Below are 26,694 nucleotides of genomic sequence, written 5' to 3' on the forward strand. Positions count from 1 at the left end.
CAGAAATGGCACCCCTGTAAGTGAACTTTGGCTACAGGAATAGTTTAAACACAACACAATAACTCTCTGTAGGTGAACTTCGGCCTACAGAAATAGCACCTCTGTAAGTAAATTTTGGCTTACAGAAATGGCGCCCCTGTAAGTGAACTTTGGCTTACAGAAATCGCAACTCTCTGTAGGTGAACTTCAGCCTACAGGAGCAACATCCTGAGATATACAACTGATATCCACTGTAGATGAACTTCGGCCTACAGGAATAGCAACTCTCTGTAGGTGAACTTTGGTCTACAGGACCTCTAGGGCTAACGGAAAAGCAACACACGGTTTACGAGCGTCCCCGTTCCTGTGTTTGGCCCAAGGCCCAATAATCAATTATCATCCTCATTATTCATCATCAGTTTCACACTCTTGTTCAGTAACTCTTTCTCAAGTTTATTAACTTCCCAAAGACTCAAAAATCGTCTTTCTCTTAACTATTCCAACTCAAATGTTATAAATTCACCAATCTCCTAAAAAGTAATCCTTTATTTCAAGCCAAAACATAACACTTTGCATATTGAATCAAACTCAAAATATAATTCCTTTCTTAAATAATTCAAACTCGAAACTTAAACCTTTCTTTGGTAAATCGAATTCAAAATAATATAATTCTTTTTTTAACTAAATAAAACTCAAATAATATAAATTTTCAAATTCAAATCTTCTAAAATAACTTTTCAAATAAAACTTCAAATTTTATAAAATTTCGACAGCACCTCACCTAAAACTAAGACTTACCCACCCTCACGGGTTCCCTTTTTCTCAACAATTCATCCACCTTTTCTCAACAATTACCAAATAGAAGATTCTCAATCAATCAAAAATTCACAATTCGTAATAATTAACAATTCAATCATAATTCACAATTCCCACATAATCCATCAATCCAAGTTCCATCTCATCAATTTATAACTAATTTCCACATATTATAAAATCCTTTTCAAATTAAACTTAAATAACTAGTAATCCCAAAAATCAGCCTTCCATAATTCTAGTTATTTTAAAGTCATTTATTCATTAGCAAAGTTACTATTTTGTTTTAAAAGTCAGATTTCAAGAAACAATTCAATAATCGAAACTTCAATCCTTTAAAAGTTCTCAAAATCAATTCCAATTAATCATAAATTAACAATAACAGCTATCAGAACACCATCAAGCAAACCAGTCACAATCACAACCACAATCCAAACTCAATTTCTTAATTATCAAAATGTCAGATTTTCAATAATTAACTCATCATATTTCAATTTAATAAGTAATATCAAATAAATCACCATTCACAGCCACAATTCAACCAATTCTCATCAATTGGTCACAACTCAACAAATTTTCATTATAACTAGCTAATAATAAGAATTTTCAGCATTCCCAAATAATCAAGAAATCAAACACATATTTATCAAATTTAGTCACAAGTCCAACTCAAACTTATCATTCATTCATTCCAAACAATCATAAATTATTTGTAATTATCCACTAGACTTCCGTGGCATTCATAAATTAAAACAGTTAATTTCAAATTAAAATCCTCTACTTTGATTTGCTGCTCCTATTTTCGGTTATGCTTCAAGGTGTTCCTAGAGTACTTTTTCCTTCTAAAATACATCAAGAACAACTTTAAATCCATAAAACCTCAACTGACCGAACCTAAATCAACATGTTAGGAAGGGATTTTTCACCTTAAACGTGTTGGGAATGGAAGATTCTTGGCTCACAAGTCAAGCTAAGCAAGAGATCTAAGGAAGAACATCAAGAAAATACATGTTTAGCATGGTTTTCCTTGAAAACCGAATTGAAGAGGGAGGAAGACAGCCATCTCACCTGATTTTCAGCCTTGATAAGTTACATGGTTATGAAGAGAAAGAAGAGAGGATCATTTTGGTCGGATTGATATTTTGATTTGAGTTTTAGTTAAGAAAAAATCAAGCTTTGAAGATTTAAGTGTAATAAAAGTTTCTCTCCTGTCATTTTTGGCCAAAAGGAGCAAATGACCAGCCTTGGAGTGTCTTGGGGGTGTAGGGTGAGCTTTGATTGGCTGCCTGGGAGGTGGATTAAAATAATTTTAAAATATCTCAGGTGTATAATTACTAAAACTAGATGTATTAGAACACACACTTAACAACACTTCTAGAGATTAATATCTGAGTTACTAGTATAGATGACACTAGTAACATGATTAACATAAGAAGAGAAGGTATATGATGTGGCATTAGCATTGTTAAAGTCATCAGAGAGTGCTGCTGTTAACCTGTACCAGAAGACTGTGAACCCAGTTAAACCGATCTCCTGTTTTTAACTAAAACAGATCAAATAATATTATAATATTATTCAAGAATCTCTAATATTCATATAATAATAATATTATATTACTATTTTTCTTCTCTCATGAATTGGGTCCGGTTCGTCAAACTGAGACTATTTATGGAAACCAGAATTAAAAACTCTTAATCGATACGGCTCAAAAACTAGGTTCTTCGCGAATGCGTTGTCGAGCTTTCCTCAAAAGAGGTTCTTGCTTAGTGATGACATGATGATGATGATGATGATGTAGATTGAGGTGCTTGATGATATAGCAGAGATGTTCCCTTCATTGATCTTCCGAAAAACTCCGTATCTTAAAAAATGATCTCAAGTACCCGAAAACTAAGTTGTTACACTTTTAACATATTAATCAATCATAGTACTCTCCTCATACCTCTCCTTAGGTGTTTTATGAAGAGGATTATGAGATTCTGAACTTTAAAATTGTCTTTCTAAAACTTTTGAGAAAAATTACCATTTTGCCTCCGATCTTTATGTGAAATTACTATTTTGTCATTCTATTATTATAATATTATAATATTATCAATAAAAAAATAATAAAAAATAATATTTTATTATTAAAACTCATTTAATAATATTTTATCTCCAAATTTTTAGAAATTATAATTTGACCTTTGAACTTTTATTTATTTATAGTTTAACCCCCAAACTTTTTCATAGTTATATTTTTGTCCCAATATTTTTATATAATTACCAAAATGCCTCTACTATTTTTCATAATAACCAAAATATTCTTATACTTTTTTATAAAATTCTCATTTTAACCTTAACTTTTTTATTAATATCCAAAATACCCCCCATAAATTTGTGAAATTACTATTTTATCCTTAATCTTTTAATTAATTACTTTCATATCCCCAAAATAATTTTAATTGCTGATGGTTTCTTGCTCACCAAGAAAACCGAACAACCACCACTTTTGCTCATGATTTTGGCTTGATTTTCAACTCATTTTTCAAGCTTTTAAGTGACTGGTTATTCTCATTTTCTAGGTGCAACTTTCATCCACCAAACCACATGAAATTTCACAAGATTCAAACCTAGAAACAACCTCATCCAAGGCTGAAATAGTTCGATTTTCATGCATCTCCATGAAATCGAATTGTCCGCCTTATAAATCACCAATTTTTCATAAAAAATCAATCATATAAACATCTAATTTCAACCATTAATCATCAATTAAAATTCACACATCAAGAACACAATTAACCAATTTTAATTCATCCAAACCTTACCTCTTGTTACAGCCCTTAAAATCGGTTCTTTCTAAGATATTCCTAACTCACTTTTTCATCTAATTTTTAATCAAAAACAACTTATAACCCAAGAAACACATGAAGGCCGAACCTTTATCATAGATTTAGGAAGAATTTTCTCACCTTTCTTGAGCTAAAAATGGAGGTTTCTTGATTCACAAGGTTCCTAGACAAGAGATCCTAAGCAAAGACATCAAGAGCATCAAGTTCTTCCATGGTGCTACCATGGCCAAACCTTCAAGGGAGGTTTTTAATGAAAATACAGTGGCTTACCTTGTGAAATCTAGTATGGTTGTGAAGAAGAAAAACAGAAGAACACTTTAATTGGTTTAGATTTTTTAGTGGAGTTTTAGAAAGCTAAAGATCTGAGCTTCAAAGTATGAAGTTTATGGAGTTTTCCAGCCTTTTCTCTCAAGAAACCTTGGCTTGAAGAAGAAGAAATGAAACTGGTGATGTCACTCCAAGGAAGGCCGTGGCACTTACAAAAAATAAATTATAAAATATCATTAAGGAGATAATTACTAGAACTAGATGTATTGGAACACAAGTAATAACACATCTAGAGATAAACATGTGAGCTACTAGTATAAATAATACTAGTAAGATGAGTATATCAAAGATAAAAAATCCATGATGAAACATTAGCAGAGCTAAGTTCATCGGAGAGTGTCAGTAGATTTTGAATCCGATTATTATATTATTATAAAAAAATATTAGTATTTACGTTTTGCGTATTCGAAATCGGCTCATTAAATGGATTCTAACCATGCATTCAAATTTTTGAAATTCCTAGTCGAAGTGGCTCGAAAACGTAGTTTTTCACTAGTTTAGTAACTAATGACGTAGCGAGGTGCTTGACGATGCAATAGATATTCCTGTTTCGTTGAACTTTCGTAAAAATTCTGTTTCACCGAAAACTAAGTCGTTACACGAATGGTAGGACGTGGCCCACTGTTTGGAGTTTGGTTCGTGAATGGAGAAAGATGGGTAGCAGGGCCAGCGTGTTCCTTGGGGGGTCGAAGCAAATTTGTCCTCATACAAATGTGACAAGGTGACGACACATATCAGAAGTAGGGGTGGAAACAGGCCAGGTCAGGCCAGGCTTTAGTCTTAACAGGCCAGGCCTGTAATAGAGTATATTGGCCTTAGCCTGGCCTGTAGCCTGATATAGGCTTTTTAATGAGTATTGAGCCTGGCCTGTTGTTAAATCTGGCCTGGCCTGAAGCCTGTTAATAGGCCTGTTTTTTTTTAATAATAATTAAATTAAAGATATAATTTAATTTTTAAAATTATAAAATATAAAATAATAAATTTATAGACAATATTGATATAAAATAAAGACAAAATATCGGCAACAAATACTTAGTCATATATCATGAAAATTCAACTTTATTGTTCTAACTACTCACATCATACCAATATCAATGTTTTCACATTTAAAAAGAGAAAATATTTTCTATAACATAGATACTTAGTCAAAAAGAGAAATATTAGAAAGTTGATTTTTACCTTTGGTTTTTTCTTCAAACCATACTTGTTGCGAAGCCAATCTCCTCCACAAATGAGAGCTTCAATGGACTCTTGATTTAGTCGAGAACGATATTCATCAATAACTCTTCCTCCAGCACTAAATGAAGACTCTGAAGCCACGGTTGAGACAGGAATTGCTAGTATGTCCGCTGCCATTTTAGATAAAACCTTGAATTTCAAGCTATTATTTTTCCACCACTCCAAAACACTAAAAGACTTAGAATTGCCTTCAGTAATGTAAGCACTCTCATCAAGATAAACTTCTAATTCTGATTTTGTTGGATGAATGGCTTCTTTTTCTCGAACCATATTCAACATTTCATCAATTCCACTAATTTCAGAACTAACCACGTTAGAAGAAGCAACTAGACTATTAGTGTTAACTTCACTTATTATTGTCTCATCATGACACTTTTCAGCATATTCATCATACATTTCTTGCAATGTATTCTTCACTTTTTCAACATTTTCAGCAGCCACATGTTCAGGTTTGTAAATTAAAGGAAAACAGAATTTAATAACATGTAATTTGCACCTAGGATCCAAAACACAAGCAAGAGACATTACCATATTACATTCTCCCCAATATTTGTCAAACTTTTCTTTCATTGAGGTTGCCATTTCTCTCATGAAGGAATCTCTATCTTCAATAGCATCATCAATTACTTGTTTCACTCTCCAAACTTCAGGAAGGTACAAGTTTGCAGTAGGATACTCACTACCAAAAATGACATGAGTAGCAAGATTAAAAACTTTTAAAAGTTTGCAAATCTTCTCAACTTTCCTCCAATCCTCTGATGATGGTTCGTAATTGTAGTGAGGTTCTCTTTCCTTATACACAGGAAACACAGATTTAAACTTCAAAGCCACAGATAACATGTTGTAAGTAGAATTCCATCTTGTGGGACAATCAATGATGAGTTTTTTCTCCTTCAAACGCTTGTTTTCAGCAATCTCAACAAATGTTTTAAATCTTGAATCATTAAAATGGATATACTTGACACTCTCACGAACTTTATGAATAATACCTTTAATTTTACCTAGCCCATCTTGTACCAACAAATTCAGAATGTGTGCACAGCACCTAACATGAAACAAACTACCACCAACAGGTAATGAGTTGTTATCTGAAATAGTATCCTTAAGAGCCCTTAGACATGAATCATTATAGAAAGCATTGTTAACAGATACTGAGAAGACTTTGTTTTCAATTCCCCAAGTCTTCAAACACTTGAAAATAACATCCGCAACATCAATGCCACGTCTAGGAGCAGGTACCTGAACAAAACTCAAAATCCTTTTTTGAAGATTCCATCCTGCATCAATAAAGTGACCTGTGATAACCATATATTCAACAATTTGATGGCTTGATCTCCACATGTCAGTTGTCAAACTTATCTTTCTAACACCTTGTAACAAAGCCTTCAGTTGTTTCTTTTCAGCCTCATATATTGCCAAGCAATCACTTCGAGCAGTTTTGTGAGAAATTTCATGAGATTCAGAATTGGCATATTGGAAGCCCCACATCCAAACTTCATCCTCAACAATGCTGAAAGGATGCTCATGAATCATAATTGCTGTAGCAATTATTTGTCTCATCTTCTCTTGAGAATATCTTGCACCTGGTGTCACAAAGAGATTAACACTTGAATTGGAAGGTTGAAATGGAATCAATGGTTGCTTCTTTTGTGCAGCAACATGCAATCTCCTTTGTAAGCAACTACTAGAATGCCTCCATAAATGTGAAGTACTTGCTCCTTTTCCAGCGTAAGAAAACACTGATTTGCAATACTTGCAAATAGCTTTTGTACCTTCAGAACTTTCAACTTGATCAAAATCGTCCCAAATTGGTGAAGTCTTCTTCCTTTTTTTGTAACAATAGTTTCATTACTACCATTTTCATCAGTGACTGGTTGATTTGTAATAATTGTTGTGTGTGTTGGTGCAATGCCAGTATCTGTTGTTGCCATTGTTGGTACTGACGGATTAATTTCTTCTCCATTTAAAGAAATAGAATTTGTCAATGGATTACTTGGAGTTACAGATTCAGCCATTTCTAAAGCCTATTGTAATACCTAAACAAAAATTAACAGACAACATTATCTCATGATTTTTTTTGCTTTCATCATATCAATGGCATAAAGTAAGAACCTTTTAACGAAAAAAAAAAGATAAAATTTTATGTTCAGAAAAGTAGAAGTAATATCACAACACAAACAAAAAAATCAAACTTAAAAGAAGATCTTTGACGGAATAAAATCCTAATTGATGAAAAATAATTAACATTATAACAATAAATATAAAAATAATAAAATAAAAAATAATGACATGAGAAAGAAGAAGAAGTGCTTACAATCAAAGGAAGAGAAGATGAAGAGGATGATAGATTGGTAGCTGGTAGCTGGTAAGAGCGTGTAAAGTGGAGAAGAGAAAAGAAAATAACCGTGTTAATGTGTATTTCTTTATTAGTGTGGAGGGAAAGATTTTAGAATTATTTTATTTGATTGACTTTTGATATTCCAACATCAAAGATTAAAGATATTAAGAAAATAAAAATACACCTATATAATTAAAGAGACAAATGGCTGAGTGGATAAAGGTATTTTTATAAGTTAGAAGACCTGAGTTCAATTCTTTTTAATAGCATTTTTATTAGTATATATATATTTGCAGACTCAGGCCGGCCTGACAGGCCCAACAGGCTATTTCAAAAGCCTAGGCCTGGCCTTTTAAATAATATAGACTTTTTTAATAATCTGAGCCTGGGTCTATTTTTTATCAGGCCAGGCTAAATACAGGTCAGGCTACAGACCCCTGGCAGGCCGCCTGGCCTATTTCCACCCCTAATCAGAAGAGGTGGGCATTGTGCCTTGACCTCGCGTCAAATGTCATGCCTGAGACGACTAAGAAAACAATCCCTAAGTGCTTCAGGCAGATAAATGTTAGTACGATTAGTCAAACTCACAAATTCTGAATAATATTCACTCACCGAGCTAGACTGTTGCATTTTGAACAATAATTCCCTAAGAGACTCAAATAAAGATAGACCAAACTCGATCTCAATAGCCCTCTTCAATTGATTCCAAGATCAAAACTGTGCCGTCCTCTGAGACATTTGAAACCACAGAATTGCCGTCCCAGACATATGAATTACAACGATGCTGATTTGCTCCTCTTCGGGTATCCAAAAAAATTTAAAATACTAGTTCATAGCAAAAAGCCTACCCAAAGCATCACTACCCAAAGTCACCTTTCTTGGCTGTAAGCCCGTCCAAAATGGTGGATCTGACCCTGAGTTCGAACCACGGGATAGTTCACGCGACAGAGAGCGGCTCCGACGCTGATCGTACAGAAGCTGGGGCTATGGAAGTTTGAATAGCATCAAATTTGAGATTAGTGGCTTCGAAGACTCTTGCGCACTCTGCTATGTGCTCCTCCTTAATCGATTCTAGCATCTGGAATAGGAGTTTAATATCAGCTTCTATATTCTTTATTCGCGTATTGTCAGCTACGGCTATGGCAATGAAAGCGTCAAATTGAAAGGGTGAAGATACTGGATTTTATTAAATTGAAATAAGAGAAGTTCATTAATGTGGATTCATAACAAAACAAGGAAAATTTAATGGAATAGTGGATTAATATCAACAAATGAGATTTTATAAAAAAGTAATTAAATTATATGATGTGATGGAGAAAAGGAAGACGTCGACCAGAATTTTTGCAGCAAGCTAGAAGTACTTGATTCAGAGAAGAATACACAGAATTAAGAAGAAAAAGAGAGAAGACTAGAAAAAAAAGGTGGGAGAGAGAAGGAAGATTGGAAGAATAACAGAAAATCAGAGACGGAATCGTACCACTAATTACTATCGAGCATAGCCCTCCAACCTCCTAGTAGTAATTCTCTCTCTAACACTTCTCCTTAGGCTTTTAGAAAGCGGATTGCACACCAGCTGTCCTCTTTGCAAAACAAACTCCCCTCCTAACATTGCATGATCATTTTTTATGTGCCTGGGTTTATTTATGTTGCTTACAGAGCCCTCAACATTCTCTCCCACTCACGCTCCCATCTTCGTTGTGGAAACAAAACCCTTTGATCTAATTCGCTGTGGAGATGATGAGAAGAAGGATGAAGAGCTCCCTTTCCTATTGAATACCTAACTATGGGATCGCGGGGTTAGCTGATGCTGAGAAAACCCCTAATACAGAAAATAAATCACAAACATTCCATGGTGTCCTTGACTACCCTCTCACGTTGTGGAGGAGCTAAGAAACCACAGATGGAGGCTCGGGCTCTTGGAACTCCATCGGCGTTGAATACCAAGTCTGATATGAGGATGAATCTGACATGCCGAAATCGGTGCAGGCACCCTTGACGAAGAATTGCTCTGTTTCTCTCCGGAAACACTCGGGTGAAATCCAGAAGATAGAGAACAATGCCCCAACAGCGGTTAGAGGAACATGGGCATGTTCTTTTCCTCTGCAAAAGACGCCATCAAGTTAGGAAAAAGCCAATGAGATTTTGTTGGGAGGTTGAACTCCTGATTTTGTTGGCTGGTAGTGAGAAGAAGCTTGCACTAATATTAACTAGTGTTAAACCCCTACAATGCATGGAGATACATTTTAATTTAACATGTTAAATCGAAAATAATATTTTATAATAATAAATTTCTTGAAATTAGTATAACACTCTCATCGTCATTATATAATAAAATACTAAATATGTTGTTTTATCTTTACTCAAAATAAAATACAAATGAAATAGTTTGAAGTTTATTCTTAAATCATAAGGAAAGAAATTTAAAAAAATAAGAACATATATATCTGTAATAGTACTATGTCAGTTTTACACTAAACTTTATAACAAAAAGCTAATGAAAAATTATTAACAACCTAGTATTTTACTAACCTCATTAGAAAAGCAATTGGCATATGATGTTGTACTTCCTATTACACATTTCATTTCAAGTCTGAAAGTAGAGTTATAAATAAATTAGTTATATTTACAGTAAATATTTGTACAAAAGTGTAATCATAACATGTTATTAAAATGAAAACACTATTTTTCTTACCTAAATATTATTAAAAACTTCTTTGAACACGATGTTGGGAATAAGTAGTATGACCACAATCCAATCAATCATGTGTCAAATAATTTGTTATTGTTATTATATTAAAATATTAATATAATAAGGTCCTTGATTAAATTTAGAGATTTATCATTGTGATAGTGATCATAATATTGAGAGATAAATCTTTTATAATTTAATCTAAATTTTTCTTGGTCATAGGATTATTAAAAATGACATTAATAATCCGGAAAGATCAATATATATATATATATAGTGTCAAATAATTTGTTATTGTTAAAATGTTAAAATGTTAATATAATAACGTCTTTGATTAAATTTATAAATTTATTATTGTGATAGTGATCATAATATTGAGAGATAAATCTTTTATAATTTAATCTAAATTTTTCTTGGTCATAGGATTATTAAAAAGGACATTAATAATCCGAAAAGATCAATATATATATAATGGTCTTCATTGGATGAAGATTAATAGATCTCATTTATTAAATTATATATATAGATGATGCATATAGAGATATGACCATTGAACTGACTCACTCTGAGAATTCCTAATGGTTATAATTACCGCATATTTGTCAATAGGATATTCTCAAGATGAACATAGTAATAGAGTTTCCTTTGACCTGCGACTGTCATAGTAATTAACAATGTATTTCTTATACTTTGATTCCGGACACCTAATACCCTAGGGTGCTAGTTGAATGGATATTGGGTATGATTTAAATACTTGTAGAATTAATAATTAGTCAATAAGGAATTTATCAACTCTCGGTAAAGAGTTTGAGCTCTATGATTATAATGACTAAGATGAATAAAACCTTGGCCAATGGGATTGAATGAATGAAGAAATGAGTTTCTTAAGTCATTCACAGTTCATTATAATAATGGTAACAAGTTAGAGTTTGACAATTAAACCATACTCTAAGAGTTAACCAAGAGCTGGAAAGATGGAAAGAATTATACTTTGTTCTTCTAAGGTTCTTAGTAAAAATATATTACTTCATACTATCGGGTCGTTGAGGAGTGTTGCTAGACGCCAACCTTGATTAGTAAATTTAGTATGACTAATTTACTACCCGCTTAGTATTGAACCTATGGGGTCACACACTAACGAGTGTTCTAATCTTTGCTATAGAATTATTTAATTATTATTTTGATTTGATCAAATAAATAATTATATTAATTCAAATGAAATATTATTATATTCTTTGCTAGCACCAAGAATATAATAATAGTATGATGATTGAGAATATTAAATGAGATTTGAGAATAATTAGTTATTTTATTTCTAAATATGGATGAGATCCTAACTGATTCTGTTTTCAAATTGAGTTATGATATGATTCATAAATTTGAAGGATTTAGATTTAGAATTTCAAGATATGATTTAAATTTGAATTGAGAATCAAATTTAAAATCAGTAACAAATCTCATACTGTATATATGTATGCCAAGAGTAGAGGAAGGTGAGAGAGATGAGAATAAAACACAAGGGTTTTATTCCTTTACCTCTACACACATAAACGTATGTGAGCCTAATTCTTGGAGAAGAATTTTATGGTATGCAAAGAGTTGCAAGAGGTTTCTCAATTTTGATCAGATGTCCATTGGTCAAGGAGTTGACAGCAAATGTTGGTCTCGGTGTGGATACGCATAGCGCCTTCGTACTATCGAAGGAGAAAAATATTTTTACTAGCGTACACAGGTATTTAGATCTGATCTATATTGTATATTATTGGAATAAAGTTTAAGCACAAAATAGATCTTTAAGGATTACTTTCTTTTCTTCCGCTGCGTGTTATGAACACATGGTAATCCTACACACGACATTTGTTGTTGATAACTTTGGATTGTTATCTTCGTCCAGAATTAGAACCTTGAGGCCACTGCGATTCTTAACTCTTGACAAAGCAACGTAAAGTTGTCCATGAGTGAACACTGATTTTGGCAAGTAAAGTCCTACATATGATAATGATTGACCCTGACTCTTGTTGATGGTCATTGCAAAGCACATTATTAATGAAAATTGTCTCCGTTAAAACTTAAATGGCAATCCTGAATCTGAAGGAATCAAGTTCATTCTTGGAATGTACACTTTGTCGCCAATATTTCTACCGGTCACTATTGTCGCTCCAATTACATTGTTGCCAAGTTCGTTAACTATTAACCTTGTCCCATTGCATAAATCTGAAGTCTGGTCTATGTTTCGCAGTAGCATTACAACGACTCCTGACTTCCAAGTCAACTTGTGGTTGGGTAGTTCCGAATATTTGATGTCATTTAGGAACTCTGGTGTGAACCACTCTTGTTGTACATTTTCATTCTCATCAACTTGACATGTTGTGTGAGAATACTCCTTTTCCATCCTGGAAAGATTGTTAAGACAAAGTCGTTTACCTTCTCGACACTCTCAAGCGTGGGTGCAAAAATTTTCTTACTCTGAAAATACCTGTAATCTGACATATTTTGCAATAAATTTGGATATGCAAAGGCTACCAAATGAGAGAGAGGGTCATCAGCAGTTGAAATCAGCAGATCATCTGGAATTTTAACTTCTGACTCATCGCCAACAACAAAGCCAATATTTCCATTTCCAATATCAAGTATCTAGTTAGCAAATCTCTTCATTTCACCATCATATTGATCCGAATAAGACATTAGAAGCTTCATGCTCGTATGCAGCTTCAGAACCTTACAGAACGACCACAGATGGGATGAGTTAATAGCTGATGACAATATATCGTGTCAACTTCCTTTCGGAATTACCGGAAGTATCTGTCTGAAATCACTTCCTAGAACCACAACCTTACCACCAAATGGTTGATGTGTCTTATGTTGATCAGTAACTAACATAAAATTTCTGAGCGTCCGATCAAGTGCTTTAAAGCACATTTTATTGAACATTGGAGCTTCATCCCAAATTATTAAGCTACTTTGGATGAGCAGCTCAGCCTTCAAACTACCATGCTTGATGTTGCAAGTAGATTCATCAGTAATTATAATGGGTATTGAAAACCTAGAATGAGCGTTTTGCCACTAGGTAGGAATAAAGACGCATTTTCTTGGATGTGACATTTAAAACAATCTTTTCTCTAGAACGAATAGCAGAAGAAAGTCCATTCCAAATAAATGTCTTACCACACCTACCATGCGCATAGACGAAGTAAAAACCACCAGCGTATGCAATAACAGCATTGAGTATCTCATCGAATACTAACCTTTGCTCATGAGTCATATTTTGTTCCGTGTATAAGTTTGTATGAGTTAACTCATTTGTGTTATATGCTAACTCATCCTCTATTAGCTTATTCTGAAAAAGGCGAACATCACACAACTCAAGATATGGCATTGATTGATAGTCTTTTAAAGATTTCGCATTGATGTTGAGTATCTTACTTCTCAATCTCAATAAGGCAAAAGTTTTTTAATTCGTCATCAATCATGTTTAGTTCTAGCAAAAATACATGATGATTTTATGAATATTTAATAAGTAATTCCGAAATAAAAATCATTAATATTATTAAAAAAAAAGTAATAAGAAAATACAATCTTAATATAAAAAAAAAGACATAGTGAAATACTTTGATCTTTCAATGCTTTTCTCCTCTTATATAGTATCCCGTCAGCTAATAATATCCAAGTTGCATTCCGAACACGATCTGATTTGTTAACGCTATTTGATATCAGTAACATCACAAATAGTTTACCTCATTAATAGTTACAATGAATTCTCTATCGTCACATAGTAGTCCCATGGAATAGCAAACATCTTGGAAGCTAGAATATGTAATCCCATTAACTGTCCTAATAAACTCATATATTATGCAATCTCTCTGTTAACAAAATTCTCATATAGTAGATATCACGTGTACTTGGTGGAACATAGTTTAACCTCCCGATAGAATACCCATTTTTGCATGGATGTCACTCTCTTGCTTCTCTATCATAAACAAATTGATTTGAAAACTCATCATACGTCAAAGTTTGACCTGCTTCAAATTCTTTGTTGGCCTCCATCCATGTTAAGAACATCGTACATTTTTCTTCCTCTTCTTTCATGATCTCCTCAAGATCGTCATCATATTTAAAGATGATATTTTTCTCTCTAAACAAATAAAAAGTTAATCTCATCATTGAAGGCCATCTCATTATAAAATTGTTTGATCTCATCAATAACCTGAGCATCTTCTCCACTAGAAGTGTCCTTTGAAACTCCAACTGCTATTCATGTACTTGAACAAATATTTGATAGCATTTAACTTGTTGCAGTACTCTACATTAACATGCGCTTGATAAGACAACAACAGATATGTATTGTATGGAACCACATTCCTATTATCCATATGGATTGCCTTCTTCTCAGTAACAACTCTGGTGTCTCGTCTTTTATATAATAGGTATTCACTATCATCGATAACTGTGGTGCTATTGAATATTTTGGGATAATATTTGGTGTACTACCCATCTTTCATGCAGGAAGATTTTGAGAAATCTCTACCACATGGTCTATGAATCATATATGTAAACACAGCCCTAAACAATTTTGGGTACCGAACAAGATCAGACAACTTTGACGATATTAACCGGTCAATTTGAGTTGTCGTTGTTATCTTGTGGTCTCCACTCAACCATAAAAGAATGTGAGCATGTGGTAGACCTCTTTTTTAAAATTTTACCGTGTACATCCTTTATAACAAAAAGACAAAAAAATAATGTTATAAATAAACTATCTATTTTATATATGTGCTTTGATAAATTAAGGGTGATAATAAAAAATTAATAATATGTTAAAAATAAAAAATATTTTTTCATTTATTTTATAATAATTTAAAAGAAAATTTATAATATATATTTATTTAATTTTTCTTCCTAACTTTGTAAGAAGGTAGAAAATGTAGATTATCAGATATTTGGACTTCAATGATAAAGAGAAAAGTCTTGTCAATTAGGTTGAGCAAAAATGTAGATGTATCTGATGAATCTCCTTTCTGCAGGGTATCATTTAATATATTAATAAAAAGGGTAAAGTATACTTTTTGTCCCTGAAGTTTGGCAAAAGTTTCAAAAATATCCCGAAGTTTTATTTTGTTTCAATTTTGTCCCAAAAATTTTCGATTTGTATTAAATATACCCTTGACGCCTGTATTTTCAAAAAATTTTAAGACCAATCTAACAATAATGTATGAAAATTATGTTTGATTTGCTTGTGTTGAGCGTTGTTCTTATATTATTGTTGTTGAATTGATCTTAAATTTTTTGAAAAATTAGCCATCAGGGATATATTTGATGCAAATCGAAAACTTTTGGGACAAAATTGAAACCAAATAAAACTTAGGGGTATTTTTGAAAATTTTGTTAAACTTCAGGGACAAAAAGTATACTTTATCCTAATAGAAAAAATATAAAAATTGTCATTAAAAATACTTCTGTCAATGTTTCTAAAAATAAATATATACTGGTTAGAACCTACCAATAAGAGTGAATCAAGTATCTTTATGCATCTCTTTTTCAATACTTGTTTTGCCTTCTTATCAAAGACTAAAAAATATGCACAATTATAGTCATCAATGATACCAAGCTTAATTCAGCACCTTATTGTTATACGAAAACTAATTGAATAATTATTAATTATTATCATTATTAACTTAGGATTAAATTTGAACTAATTTGAGTTGGCTCAAACAATAATTACGTGAATTTATTAGATTAGGAATAAATTTGAACTAAAATAAATTTAAATTATTTTTTAAAAAATTTTAATTTATAAAAAATAACTTAACAAATAATAATTTATAATTTTTAAAAATTTTTAGTGATAACACCTAAGCAAATAATTGGTTCAATAATATTAAAAGCTAAATATTTAACAACCTAAGAAAGCGTAATTTAAAATTTAAAAAGTAATAACCTAAGCAAATAATTAGTTTATAATTTATAAATAAAATTCTAAAAATTTCTAGTGACGACACCTAAGCAAATAAATTCTCAAAATCAAGGTACGAGCGGCATCAGCATAAGAGCTTCCCATTTGTATTACTATAAAGATAAAGATAAAAATTTAAAAAGTAACAACCTAAGCAAATAATAATTTATAATTTATAAATAAAAGTTTAAAATTTATAGTAATAACACAAAAAATAAATAAACTCTCAAACTTAATGTATAAGCATCACGTCAGCATAAAAATTCTTCATTTATATTACTATAAAGATAAAGATTCCCTTTTGATGATTTTAGTTTTTTTTTTTATATTTTTCTTGGTCCACTCCATGTTAATCCTTTTATCTTTGTTGATTTTATTTTTTTTGGCATTTGGTTATTCACATTTCATAAGACGAGAAATGGGAAGAAAAGTATGTCCAGGTGGAGAGGGTACGAGTATATCAATAAATTCATACTATATAAAAAAAATTTGAGAAAAGGACAAATTAGTCTCTAACCTTTTAACCCGCGGACACTTTCGTCCTTGATCATTGGAAAATACTTTTAAGTCTCTGACGTCCCTAAAAATTAGACGGATCAGTCCCTCCGTCCATAAGCCACCGTCAGACCCAACGAAAAAGGCTGATCTGGCTCCCCCTCTACTTACCTGGCTTAACGGCATTCCCACGTAGCACGTTAGTGGGATGGAGCTTTTAAAAAAGGGACACATAAGTCCCTGTCACTCAAAATGACGTCGTTTTGTGTGCTACCCCTTACATACACTCTCATCCCTTTCCTTGTGTACAATGCCTATTACACCCACAGAGCTTTTACAGAATTACATTAAACCTTAAGGAAGACCAAAGATCAAACGCAAGAATACTCTGTTTCGCACGAGATCTTTGGGCCCATTTAATCTCTTCTTGATAGAAGAGTTCGTCTAAGTCTGCCTGTGCTCTTTTCAAATTCAAAATTGTTTCTTCAATTTGTGAGTGAGATGTAAGTTGTCATATGAGTTCTTGTTTTCCTTTATTTGTTTCGGAAGCTCCCCAAATTTCTCTTTTCTCCATTCTTGCAATGCTTTGCTGCACTTTCCTAGTTTCTCTTCAATTTGATCATAGTTCACAGCCCAGCCTTTTTGATAATCTCTTTGCATTCAGAGTCTCTAAGCCACATTCTTTGAATATGAAAATATATGGCCTCTTTCTTTTTAAGCTCTCCCCATGAACATCGATTAGGATTGGACAATGGTCTGATCTGTATCTTTGAAAATGCTTTACCACTCCTTCTAGGAATGCTTCCTTCCAATTTATTATTGCCACGGCTCTATCTAGCCTTTCTTAAATATTTGCTTCCCCAACCTGATTGTTAGACCAAGTGTAAGCATATCCTACAAAGCCTAAATCTAGTAATTAATTCACTTGAAGAGATTCCCTTTTACCTGAGTATAAGTCATTGGCAGCCCTCCAAGTTGCTCTTGTTTCAACAACAATAAGCTCACTCTTTTTTCTTTTAACCTACTAAAGAAGGTTGTTTTAGATGCCTTATTTACGAAAAGAAACTAGTTATAGGAATCAGATTCAGGTAAACCCATCCAACACTTCAAATCTATCTATAAAAAAACATAAGAAGCAATACATGAATGTGAAGTGCCATTTTAAAACAGCAGAACTATGGTTCATTAGTGTTTTACTTGACTTGTTTTCTCCCTAAAATTCTAAATCTAAATCGCAAAAATGTCATGAACTAATATTTTTTCATTGAGAATATACCGAATGGAAGTGTTTAACATCCTCCTCGAAAATGTAAGCAGGAGTCAAGTCAGTCCCCCCGCCAAACTACCACTGCCTAGGTGCTCCAAGAGCATCTGTAGAATGCAACAGGGTTACACAGTCAGTAGCAGCAAATTTATGCAGATACTTATTTGCAAGACAATAACCTTAGAAATTGGCATAAGTAAGATTTTGAGCTATATGACAGACAACAGTAGTAATAATAGTATGAGAAACAGCTCCGAAATAAGGATGAAAAATCATAATCTGCAAGGTTGGGGCAAATGGATTCTTCGGATGCAAAACCTGAAAAAGGTTGATGTCATTTCCCATTCCATCTGAAATCGAAAAGAATTGAATGGGGGAACACTTACGGAGCTGATTCCAGCGGCGAAGAACGGGATAGGACCAGGCTTCTGGTTAGGAGAAGCGGCAGCTTTTGCAGCGCGGTAAGCTTCTGGCAGCATGATGCCATAAACAATGGAGACATTAACTCCAGCCTTCTCCCAAATGGCCCCGTCCTGGAGAACCCTGCTGATGCCGCCACCGCCGCCGGGCCTGGACCAAACGTCCTCCTTAAAGTTGGCCCCACCGTCGGCGGCCTCAAGGGCGGTGCAGACGGGGTCCTGAGCTTCTCTAATAATCTTCTCAAAGCGGGCCCTTACAGAAGAGGAGGAGGAAGAAGAATGGGCCATTTAGGGCCAAACGGGAAACGACGTAGTTTTAGGGTTGAGGGACTTATTTGTCCAATTTTTGAAACTATCCTGTTGACTCATCAGTCCACATGTATATCTATGACACCAAGTCATCAGAATGGGAGTCACGTCAGACTTTTCCGTTGAGTATGACGGAGACATTTGGACGGAGAGACTCATCCGTCTAATTTTTGTGAAGGTCAGGGATTTAAAAGTATTTTTCAATGGTCAGGGACGAAAATGTCCGCGGGTTAAAAGGTCAGGGACTTATTTGTCCTTTTCTCAAAAAATTTTAACGTTTATCGTTGACAAAGACTTAATTATAAAATTTAATATGGTATAAAAATTTAATTAAAAATTCACTAAAATTATAAGAATAGTCAAAAAATTAAATCTTTATTTTATTGTTAATGTATAATAATCTGTTGATTCGTACAAAAATACATTGTCAGTAGAGTATAAATAAAACAACAATAATAATAATTGAATTTATTGAGTTTTAAGGAGCATAAGCACACAATCCATATTATTTAACCATGATGATTTATGAGTTTGCGCAAAATGTAATGTATTATCATCTCATTAAAATAAGTTTTGAGCTTTCAGGATGTCTTCACCGGTGGAAGAATCCAAGTGTGTTAAAGACAGCACAAGCTGAAGCGAGAGATGTATTTGATAAGAGAGTAAGAGCCGATGAATCTTGCATTGATGGGATGAAATACTTGAAAGCAATTATCAAAGAATCATTAAGATTACATCCCACACTGCACCTCTCTTTTCTTTTATTTAGTTGAATTTTATATTCAAATAATTTCCAAACTAGTATGTTCATAAGAAACGAATTGAGTCACAACGTGATCATCACTCCCATTTACACATAGTTTGATGAGTGTGTCTGAAACCATAAGTTAACACAAAGCTTCCATCCATTCTCTTCAAAACAAAGCTTTCCACAAGAACATAACACGCAAAATTTTCCCATTTAATGCCCCCTTCTAATTTCTTTTTAATTATCCTCTCGTGCCTTCTATTCCTACCCAACCAACCACCTCTTTCTTGCTCCCATTTCATTCTTTCCACAATAACCGAACTCAATCTAACTCTAACCTCTCTTCCCACACTAAACCAAACCACTCCATTAACACCATTCCCTTCACCCCAGTTAGCTTCTTTTCCATCCACCATAGCAAATTCTGTTTCAACAACAACATCCACTAACACCCCATCATTACCTTCATTACCAATAACACTACTATTCTTCATTGACAAAATCTTCTCCCAACTTTGCTCAAGAGTCAATGTGTAAAACACAGATCTTTTCATTTGGTCCTTGAGATTCATTCCTTCCTTCACAAACATAAATGGACAGTACCACTTCCCAATAACCACAGAACCAGAACTATCATTAGACAATGGGAAATCGAATGCCGGTAATTGACCACGCAACAATTGATTTAGGCCAAGAGCTTCTTCCAAATTGTAATTCCAGGGTGTAGAAGCTTCAACAGTCCAACCTTTCGTCCTTAAGAATGAAGGAGGGATCCCATCAGGAGCAACAGACTTTGCATGGAAACCAGAACTCTTTTTGATTATCTCAAATTGTTGATATTCGTTGAAGGGGTCCAAAGGTCTTGGTTCAATATATTTCACAAAATTGCAGCATAAACAAGTTCCCATATCCTCTTCCTTTGAGCTTGTACATGCCTTCCTGCTCATCAACATAACAAAACAGTTTGTAGAATAATAATAGTACTATAGTAGGGTAAACTAAAAAAATAATGATAAAAAAAAATCCATTTTAAAAATTGATAAAAGTAACTCATTGCCAAATAGCTTTCTTATTGTTGAAAAAAAAAAACACTAATGTGCCAAAAGCAAATATTTATGTGGAAATCTTAGATAGTAGCATAGTACCGCGTCAACTTTCTTTTTTTATCAACAGAAATTGAACTACTTGATTATTCGTTATTTTTTGTCAATTTTTTTAAATCTTTAGAACCTAATGCTAATACATTTTAGAGAAAATAAAAAATATAATACTCTTTAAATTCTAACATTGAATCTAAATTATAAATTCTAAATCATAAAGTCTAAATTTTAAAGCCTAGATTTTAAATTTTAAATCTTAAACGCTAAATAGTAAATTCTAAATTTTAAATCTGAACTATTGATATGAAATATAAAAATAGAGAGTTAATATTTATTTAATTGATAAAAAGTGTAACTCTAAAGGGCGTTTAAAGACGAACATCTTTTTAGAAGATATTTTTGTTGTTTTACATCTTTGGATTTTTTTTTTCCTTTTCGGTAGGTGCTTCAGTCTTTAAAACTATAGTTTGTGTGGTTTAAAAAGACTTATGACACCATAAATCACATGCATACGAGTATGAACACTTTTCTCTAATTCCAAATTAGTATATTCTTATGTGCTTCTATTGAGTAGAGAACATGATAGCCGGTTTTAAATTGACAAGATAAATTCATGGATATCCATAAAACATATCAATTCCAAAGCAAGATTAATTATTTTGTGGATTCAAGCATGGAGGGACAAAGATTAGCATACATACCCTTGATGCTTTCCTTTCCTCCATATAACATAGTAGCGGTTGGAAGACAAGGGCTGATTAAGAACTGGAATGAACATAACTTCGTGGTAATCCCTTGTGGACCCTGGATCTCCTTTTGCTCTTCTAGTATTGACGGTCAGATTCTTGCTCTGAGGAAAAGGGAAATGGCTGATGTTTCTGTTCTTCACCAAACCAAAGAAACCGTAGCTTTGTGCTGCTTCATCTTGGAGAACAAGATAACCTGAATTTGGACCCTCTGAAGAAGGTGCCTCAGAAAGGGCATTAACGTCTTTCTTTAACAATGAACGAGGCCTTGTTGAATACATTCTTGATTCTTCTTAATTTCTTTCTCTTCTTATTCTTCAAGACTTGCCACTAAGCCAATATGCATTTCAATTTAGCAGTGGATTGTCACATTCAAGGATCAAGCTTTAAGCCTAGCTTTGGGAAACAATAAAAAAAATACTCAATAACATCAATAACAAACAAATTGAAATCAAAACAATCAAAATAAAAAATCAAGCACCATCATCAGACCGCCAACGATTTCAATTGCATAAGCCATCCCCTTTTGATCATAGGGCACCTTATTGGATAACCACATTCATATCAGACTTTATTTTTTCATGTCCCCATGTTATTGTATAAAAGAATAAAAGTTCACATCTCTTTTCATGCTTTCCATATAGCAGAACAAAATTTAATCAGTCCAAAACAATATACAAGAGCAAATTCAACTAAATTAATTCAGATTCAATAATCATTTTAAATTTTAATAATTCAGCACTCAGCAGAATCATCAATCTTACCTTCATAAATCATAAAAACAAAATAAATAAAAAACAACACAACAGAAGTACAAGTGTACCACGAATTCATTGAACAATATTGAAGTACTTGCTAGAGAAAATAGAGGAAGGAGGAGACCGAAGTCACACAACAGAGAGAGAAGGAGGAGGACTTACCTGAACTGGACAGTCACATTGAAAATTTTGGCCATGGAGAACTGCTGGGTAAACTATGAGAGTGAAAGAGATTGAGAGAATAGGATTTGGGGGATTTATTGCTAAATTTTCAAACTTTTCATGGTGTTGAACTCAGATTGGGCCTTTGGGTTGGGTTGGGTTTCAATCAGGGCCAAGCAAACGTCTTTTTCAATCTGGAATGCAGCATCGTGGCAAAAGAGCAATTCCATCGCTGATTCTGCGGGTAGCAGCTCCCTGAAACTCGAACGGCATAAACGGCACGAAGGGGAGTGACAGTAAATTAACGAAGCTACAAGTTAGTTACATGTACTCCTGAATTCTAAATTGAATTGTTTGATTTGCTTATTTGTTGTTTTCTTTTTCTTGGAATTAAAGCTGAAACTACTGGGATGCTGGATGCTCTACTTGATATTTTAGAAGGAATCGAGAGCAGGGGACTTCATGACGAGCTTGGAAGTTGGAATATATAAATTTTAAAAACTAGTGCCCATCTACCTGCATTTTTTATATAGAGATGTGTATATTTTATGGATGTGTATATTTTAAATTTTGAATTTTACTTTAAAAGATAAATAATAATTTATGGGACTATCAACAATTATTTTATAGGTGAAACAAAAAAAAAATATGAGAAAAAAAACATTCAATGATGATAGATTTCACTTTATCTCTAAAGTGAAAATCTAAAATTTAAAAAATTCAAATTCATATTTTATAAGATGATTGTTTTGATATTATTAATAATTTATATGTATCGGTTTTATTTTTTAAAAAATATTATATTATTATAGTATAAAACACATCAATAAAACAAATGGAAGTTAATATTACATGAATATCTTAAATGCAAGAGCATTTTATAGTTGTCTTGTCTATATTTATATGTAAATTGAAACTATTAATTTCAATTTATAACTTCTCAAGGTAAATAGAATCAATATGATTCGAATTAGTATGGAAAGTTATAAAACAGAATAACCAGCTTCGATTTAGTAGGGTTAAGACGTTAAATATGGCTGGTCTATAGTAAATTGAAACAAGCAAATTCAATTTAAGCCTACAGAAAATCAAAACAATGGTCTTCAATTTATAGGAAACGTGCACCTAGGGTAAATCGAATGAAGTATGTTCGATTTACTATATATATATAGTTCGAATTCATTGGTTTCGAATTACATTTCACTGTCTCCTCCACCCCCAAAATGTATCCTAAAGAAAAAGTTATGCAACAATACCACAAGATTCAAAACAGCAAGCATGGAGGATGACCCACATCGTATCTATTGGTTCGATGAAGTTGCCTATATTGCTGGAAGCATTAATAAAGAGGTTAATGAATGATTTTTTTTTTTTAACATAGATCAAAAATGTTAATAATATTAAAACGTTTAGAGTATTTGTTTATAAGCGTTAGTTAGGAATTAGAATTTTTAAACTATAAATAGTAGTTAGAGTAGTGATTTAGTAGTTTGTTAGAATTTTGAAACTATAAATGCTGCTTAGAGTTGTGATTATAAATAAGTAAATAACTATTAGTGAGAGTAGTGATTAGAGATTTTGTTAGAATTTTGTAAGTTTTAAATGTTAAATTAACTGGTGACTAAAAGTTTAGTTAGAATTTAATTTAGATTAAAAGTGTAAGTGGTAATAGTGATTTAGAATTTTACATTAAATCTTTTTTTTAATTAAAATGCTCCGTGTTAAGTGAATTTAGATTTAGATTATATTTGATTTTTTTTTAATTTGTTGGGAATATGGGTATTGTAAAATTATTTGTTTGGGGTTTAGGATATTTTTTCAAAAGGGCATGCATTATTTAATGGTTGTTTAGTGAATCGTTTTGTTAATTGTTTATGATTCTTAGAAAATAATTTTTTTTATCATCATGCAGTCCACTCGATGTATCACTAGCATGAGGAGGTAGCATGATATGTCTATAGAAGATAGGATCATATCGTACTTGCAAATGGTCGACTTATACCATTTTGTGAGGCTCAACGACCATTAGTTTTGATTGGATGAGTCGCTAGTCAGTGCATTTATCGAGAGGTAGCGTTCGGAGACACATACTTTTCATATGCCATTCGGGGGAGTGCACCACTACTCTGTAGGATGTGGTGTACCAGTTAGTCCTCTCGATCGACGGTAAGTGCATTAGTGGATGTCTGACGGACTTTGAGAGGCACGTTGAGGGTGGCCGACCTACATGGGCTTGGTTCAAAATGTGCCTCTATCGACTTTTGCAGTACCTTTATCGACACGGCAGCATCAGCTCTTATCATAGGTAGTATGAAAGTAGATATAACATGATAATCAAGTATCCTGTGATCATTAGATATCGATGTAGCCAGACATGTATGAGTGTTGGGAATAAGGAGTATGACCACAATCCAATCAATCATGTGTCAAATAATTTGTTATTGTTATTATATTAAAATATTAATATAATAAGGTCCTTGATTAAATTTAGAGATTTATCATTGTGATAGTGATCATAATATTGAAAGATAAATCTTTTATAATTTAATCTAAATTGTTCTTGGTCATAGGATTATTAAAAAGGACAGAGAAAAATTTTATGGCGTGCAAAGAGTTGCAAGATGTTTCTCAATTTAGATCAGATGTCCATTGGTCAAGGAGTTGACAGCAAAGATTGGTCTCGGTGTGGATACGCATAGCGCCTTCGTACCATCGAAGGAGAAAGTGATTTTTACTAGCGTACACACAGGTATTTAGATCTAATCTATATATCATGTATTTTTTCTAGAATAAAATTTAAGCACAAAATAAATCTTTAAGATTACCTTCTTTTCTTCCGCTGCGTGTTATGAACACATTGTAATCCTTCAATGAGGTCCATTATACCGTCTTATCGACGAGTGATCTGAATCAACCATGTGCAATCGTTGCCAAATTCCTTACACTTCTCATAATACTTAACATGATCAAATTCTAGCACTCTATACTCAACCTCACGGTGGATGCTATAAGTCTTCACGCTTAAGACGACTTCCTCTTTATGCTGAAACTGCTCACCAACTTGGAACTCAACTAGACCTCTGGTATCCTGTGTATCTCTGGTCTCAAATTCAAATGCTACATCTAATAACCCACGTTGTCTCATGGCCTCCAAGTCTAAAGTCGAAAGTGCAGGAGGTATTGCTGAGTTCACGAACTAGATGCTCCCCTACTCCCAATTAGAATACTTCTCCCTATATCATCATCGCTATCCTCATGAATTATGGTAGACTCCACATCATCATCATCCCGCAGTACATATTCGACACCATCTGGTTCTCCACCCTACCTGAAAACCGAAATCATACCACGAGTACTGGCCATCGCAATAGCAATCTAACCGAAAGGTCGATTATCACCTATTTCTCCATCACCGTCGCGGTTTAGATTAGTTGCAAATGACGAAGATGCCACTAAAACTGCCTCAGGTGCAATGACAGGCACAGATGAAGAGGCACCAACAGGCATTGAACTAGATGCTCCTGGCATTGCTAAAGATTGAGGATTTCGGTTCGATCCTTCAAAACTACAAACAATATCTTCAAATTTGGCCAATAGCTCATAGGTCCTCGCCTTAAAAAACTGACAACATTGAAACAAAACTTGTAAATCTTTGTCACTGTCTATCACAAAGGAGTCATATTTCACACCATCTCGTACAACAGAAATAGAAATTCTGTAAATTCATGACATGTAGTTCCAGTTTTTGGATTATAGTATTTTGAAACTCAACAAAATTCATAGATAGTTTGATAAAGACACTCAACAGATCCTTATTAGTAAATTTTATTCTCTCTCACATTTTTTTCTTAATTGTTCCTCATAGTACACAAGAACTAAAAAATAATCTTCACTAGCTATTGTGAATCACACTTTAATGATGATTTAACTTTCTGCTCGTATTTATATAGAAAAGCCTCACAGCAAATTCGAATTTATTTAATTCGATTTATAACATTGACCCATATATATAAATCGAATTTATTAGCTTCAATTTATTACCATTGGCCCCTTATACATATAAATCGAATTCATTAATTTTGATTTACTACCATTACCCCGAATATATATAAATCGAATTCATTAACTTTGATTTATATCATGTTGTGTCTCATATAGTAAATCAAACCCATTTACTTCGATTTATATAATACAACAAATACTCCTATTAAATCGAATCTATCTATTTCGATTTACCAATGATATGGCTAAATTGATTCCATTTCATTCAATTTATATATCGGAAGGGTAAATCGAGTTTATTAGATTCGATTTACATAGTTTCATTGACAAAACTGAACATGCATATAATGTTTCTTTTAGGACAATAATGTAAATTTGAATGTTATTTCATTTGTTCATGTCATTTACCCTATTATTATATATACAAAAATACACTCATAAAAATTATTATAAAAAAATAAATATATTCTTATAATTATTTTTGTTAAATAATTAAATAATTTTTTATTTCTATAACAAAATACCATT

General features: G+C 32.9%; 3 protein-coding genes and 1 long non-coding RNA gene across 8 annotated transcripts in view; all 4 read right to left on the reverse strand.

Annotated features, from left to right (window-relative positions):
* LOC110265108 (zinc finger BED domain-containing protein RICESLEEPER 2-like) lies at positions 4,651–7,201 on the reverse strand. The gene is made up of 3 exons (XM_021107885.1): positions 7,042–7,201; positions 5,089–6,958; positions 4,651–4,855 (listed from the first exon to the last, which is right to left on the reverse strand). The coding sequence occupies exons 1-3, from the start codon at positions 7,199–7,201 to the stop codon at positions 4,651–4,653; spliced, it is 2,235 nt and encodes a 744-aa protein (XP_020963544.1).
* Positions 8,112–9,724, reverse strand: LOC110269297. The gene is made up of 2 exons (XR_002358276.1): positions 9,002–9,724; positions 8,112–8,602 (listed from the first exon to the last, which is right to left on the reverse strand). It is a non-coding gene; the product is annotated as an uncharacterized LOC110269297 (long non-coding RNA).
* On the reverse strand, positions 17,979–18,697 carry LOC110265110 (oxygen-dependent coproporphyrinogen-III oxidase, chloroplastic-like). The gene is made up of 3 exons (XM_021107888.1): positions 18,309–18,697; positions 18,145–18,240; positions 17,979–18,029 (listed from the first exon to the last, which is right to left on the reverse strand). The coding sequence occupies exons 1-3, from the start codon at positions 18,627–18,629 to the stop codon at positions 17,979–17,981; spliced, it is 468 nt and encodes a 155-aa protein (XP_020963547.1). The 5' UTR covers positions 18,630–18,697.
* The window catches only part of LOC107618402, a 74,622-nt gene continuing 67,276 nt past the window's right edge, over positions 19,349–26,694 (reverse strand). The window contains exons 1-3 of one of the 5 annotated variants that reach the window (XM_016320490.2): positions 22,165–22,652; positions 21,200–21,636; positions 19,349–20,337 (exon numbers count right to left, since the gene is read on the reverse strand). In XM_016320490.2, the coding sequence (XP_016175976.1) occupies positions 19,491–20,337; positions 21,200–21,525 (1,173 nt within the window). In that variant the 5' untranslated portion in view covers positions 21,526–21,636; positions 22,165–22,652 and the 3' untranslated portion in view covers positions 19,349–19,490. Of the gene's footprint in view, positions 20,338–21,199; positions 21,641–22,164; positions 22,653–26,694 lie in introns of those variants that run through there. The other 4 variants (XM_016320569.2, XM_021117054.1, XM_021117050.1 and 1 more) reach the window with 4 other exon arrangements.

This window comes from Arachis ipaensis, chromosome B01, assembly GCF_000816755.2.
Source record: "Arachis ipaensis cultivar K30076 chromosome B01, Araip1.1, whole genome shotgun sequence".
NCBI lineage: Eukaryota > Viridiplantae > Streptophyta > Magnoliopsida > Fabales > Fabaceae > Arachis > Arachis ipaensis.

What these genes read in the sequence shown, in the direction of transcription:
- LOC110265110 (XM_021107888.1), bottom strand. Translation starts at nt 18,629, where the DNA reads ATGGCCCATTCTTCTTCCTCCTCCTCTTCTGTAAGGGCCCGCTTTGAG. An exon ending in TCGCCGCTGGAATCAGCTCC is followed by an intron (nt 18,241 to 18,308) that starts GTAAGTGTTCCC and finishes AACCTTTTTCAG; the next exon opens with GTTTTGCATCCGAAGAATCC. An exon ending in ATACTATTATTACTACTGTT is followed by an intron (nt 18,030 to 18,144) that starts GTCTGTCATATA and finishes TGCATTCTACAG; the next exon opens with ATGCTCTTGGAGCACCTAGG.
- LOC110265108 (XM_021107885.1), bottom strand. Translation starts at nt 7,201, where the DNA reads ATGGCTGAATCTGTAACTCCAAGTAATCCATTGACAAATTCTATTTCT. An exon ending in ACCAGTCACTGATGAAAATG is followed by an intron (nt 6,959 to 7,041) that starts GTAGTAATGAAA and finishes AAAGTTCTGAAG; the next exon opens with GTACAAAAGCTATTTGCAAG. An exon ending in ATATTTCTCTTTTTGACTAA is followed by an intron (nt 4,856 to 5,088) that starts GTATCTATGTTA and finishes AAAAAAAAACAG; the next exon opens with GCCTATTAACAGGCTTCAGG.